This window comes from Loa loa (genome assembly GCF_000183805.2).
Source record: "Loa loa unplaced genomic scaffold supercont3.815, whole genome shotgun sequence".
Lineage (NCBI taxonomy): Eukaryota > Metazoa > Nematoda > Chromadorea > Rhabditida > Onchocercidae > Loa > Loa loa.
The window spans coordinates 1-2,196 of NW_018108995.1; the positions used below are offsets into that span (position 1 = coordinate 1).

Here is a 2,196-nt window from a genome sequence, read left to right on the forward strand (position 1 = left end):
ATCCAATAAATTGATAATTTGTAGATAAATATTAATTTTAAAATAGAAAGGAAATAAAGAAAACAATAATTTATTATGAATGGAAAAAAGAAATGCTTTATAACGAATAATAACAATTTGTTGACTGTTATTATCAGTTTATCAAAGTGATAAGAAATGATATAAAAAAAAGTTAATTCTTTTATATCTTTTAGAATATTAACATGGAAAATTCATTTACCTGTCTTTTCAATTCATCAATTTCATTTTGAAGATTAGCTGTTTTTTCAAATGCTGGTTTACTTGCATCTTCAGCTGCTTTTAATTTCGAGAAAAGTTCGCTGATACACTAAAATAAATGATAAGTGTACGGTTCGAATAATGGATAGAATGATTGTTGATTGAAGCTTATATGATATATGTCTCATGTACGAATGATCTAAATGTTAATTAGTAATTAGCAGTGATAAGAAGGAAGAAATAATCATTAAGTGATAGCAAAATACAGTGATAAAAATGTTAATTTATTAAAAATGAAATTCTGGTAGTTTATTAAGTTAAATTAATAGAAAGGAAAACAAAAAGTGTCAAATATAGATAAAATATATTTCACAATAATATGAATAATAATTTTAGGACTGGATAACTGATAATTTCAAAGATAAAGTTGTTCATTGATAATCTTTGAACTATAATAGTAGATTACATTTATTTTCTACTTTACCTATCCAAACTTATTCAATTATTTATTAATTTTCTTGGAAAGCTAATTAATGCTAACACAGTGATGAATTGATCCTTATCATTGAAGACACAATGATAAGTTTATCCATATTATCAAATAGTCTTTTTTGTTGATATTTTAAAATTCATCTAAATTTTGATAAAATTATTTATTCATTAAAATTACTTTATCTTTTTCTCGGATTTCATTTTCGTGTTGCCTTTTAACAATTTCAGCTTGTTCTGTTAAAACACGAATTTGATCACTTTTATTTTTACTTTCGAGTAACTGAAATTAACTTAATTAATCAAACAGTAAAACTTAGGAGGAAATAAGAATTTGCATATCTTAAGTAACTAAATAAGTAATTTCTCTTTTCTTTAATCTTAAATCCACTTGTTTCTTTCCTGAAAATTGAATTTAATAAAAAATATAATTGATAGAGAAAAAATTATTTATTTTCTTAGAAAAATAATGAAATGCTAGTACAAACATTATTCACACATTTTATAACAATTAATTAGAAATGGAATAATTAAATTAGCTCACTTCATTATCCAATTTTGTTTTTATTAAACGAAATTGTTCATCCACTGCAGCACATGTATTTATTTGCGCTTTTAGCAAATCTATTTCAGAATCTTTTTCCAGAATTCGAACTTGAAGAATTGCTTGGTTATCCGCAAATTGCCTACATCTTTCCTAAATTCAATTTCGATATAAAATTATCCGCTTTTTTTCTTTCACACCGCTATTAAATTTCTCAATTAAATTAATAATATTTTTAGTAAAGAACAAAATAACAATCAATTTAATTTTTTTTTGAAATTATTCGTTTTTGCTTTTTTTTTGGATTTTTAGTTATTTCAAAGAATTAAAAAATAAAAAAAAACTTTTTTCTTTAAAATCACAGTCTAAATTTTGTTTTTTTTTAGAATATTATCATTTTCAATTTTAAAAACATTAAAAAAAAGTTATTTTTCTCTAATATAAATATATTTTTGTTATTCATACTTCAAGCGCACAAATTGATCGTTTTGATTCATCGTTAAAACTTTTCTGCTCTTTTTCAAAAGCATCAAGTAATCGTTGTAATTGAAATTGTGGTAGATTCGAACGATGATATTCATGAGGAGACGATGTCACCATTTCTTGAAAATTATAAAATTGTAATGTTTAAAAAAAAAAAAAACAAATTTATAATCCTTTGATAGGGAAAAAAAAATAGCTTAAAATGTTTTCAAGCAAAAAATTTGTTATAATTTTTGAATAAACAATTTTTTTTTAAATTTTAATTTCTTCTATTTTCAGTTTCGCTTTTCTTTCATTACATTTCTATACGACATTGTGAATTACTTGTTGTTTTTACTTATTTTGTTTAATTTTTTCGAATTAATTATATATTTGTTCTGATTATTTTCATTCATTCAATTTATTTATTCAATAATTGGAATAATCGGAACATTTATTCCGATTATTCCAAGGAGTATTTA

At 22.3% G+C, this 2,196-nt stretch overlaps 1 protein-coding gene across 1 annotated transcript; it reads right to left on the minus strand.

Moving 5' to 3' along the window:
- Nucleotides 1–190: 190 nt before the first annotated feature.
- LOAG_14874 (hypothetical protein) lies at nt 191–1,852 on the minus strand (the record flags this gene model as incomplete). Its single annotated transcript, XM_003150367.2, has 4 exons — nt 191–328; nt 890–991; nt 1,253–1,405; nt 1,718–1,852. The coding sequence occupies 4 exons, from the start codon at nt 1,850–1,852 to the stop codon at nt 191–193; spliced, it is 528 nt and encodes a 175-aa protein (XP_003150415.2).
- Between the last annotated feature and the right edge of the window lie 344 nt (nt 1,853–2,196).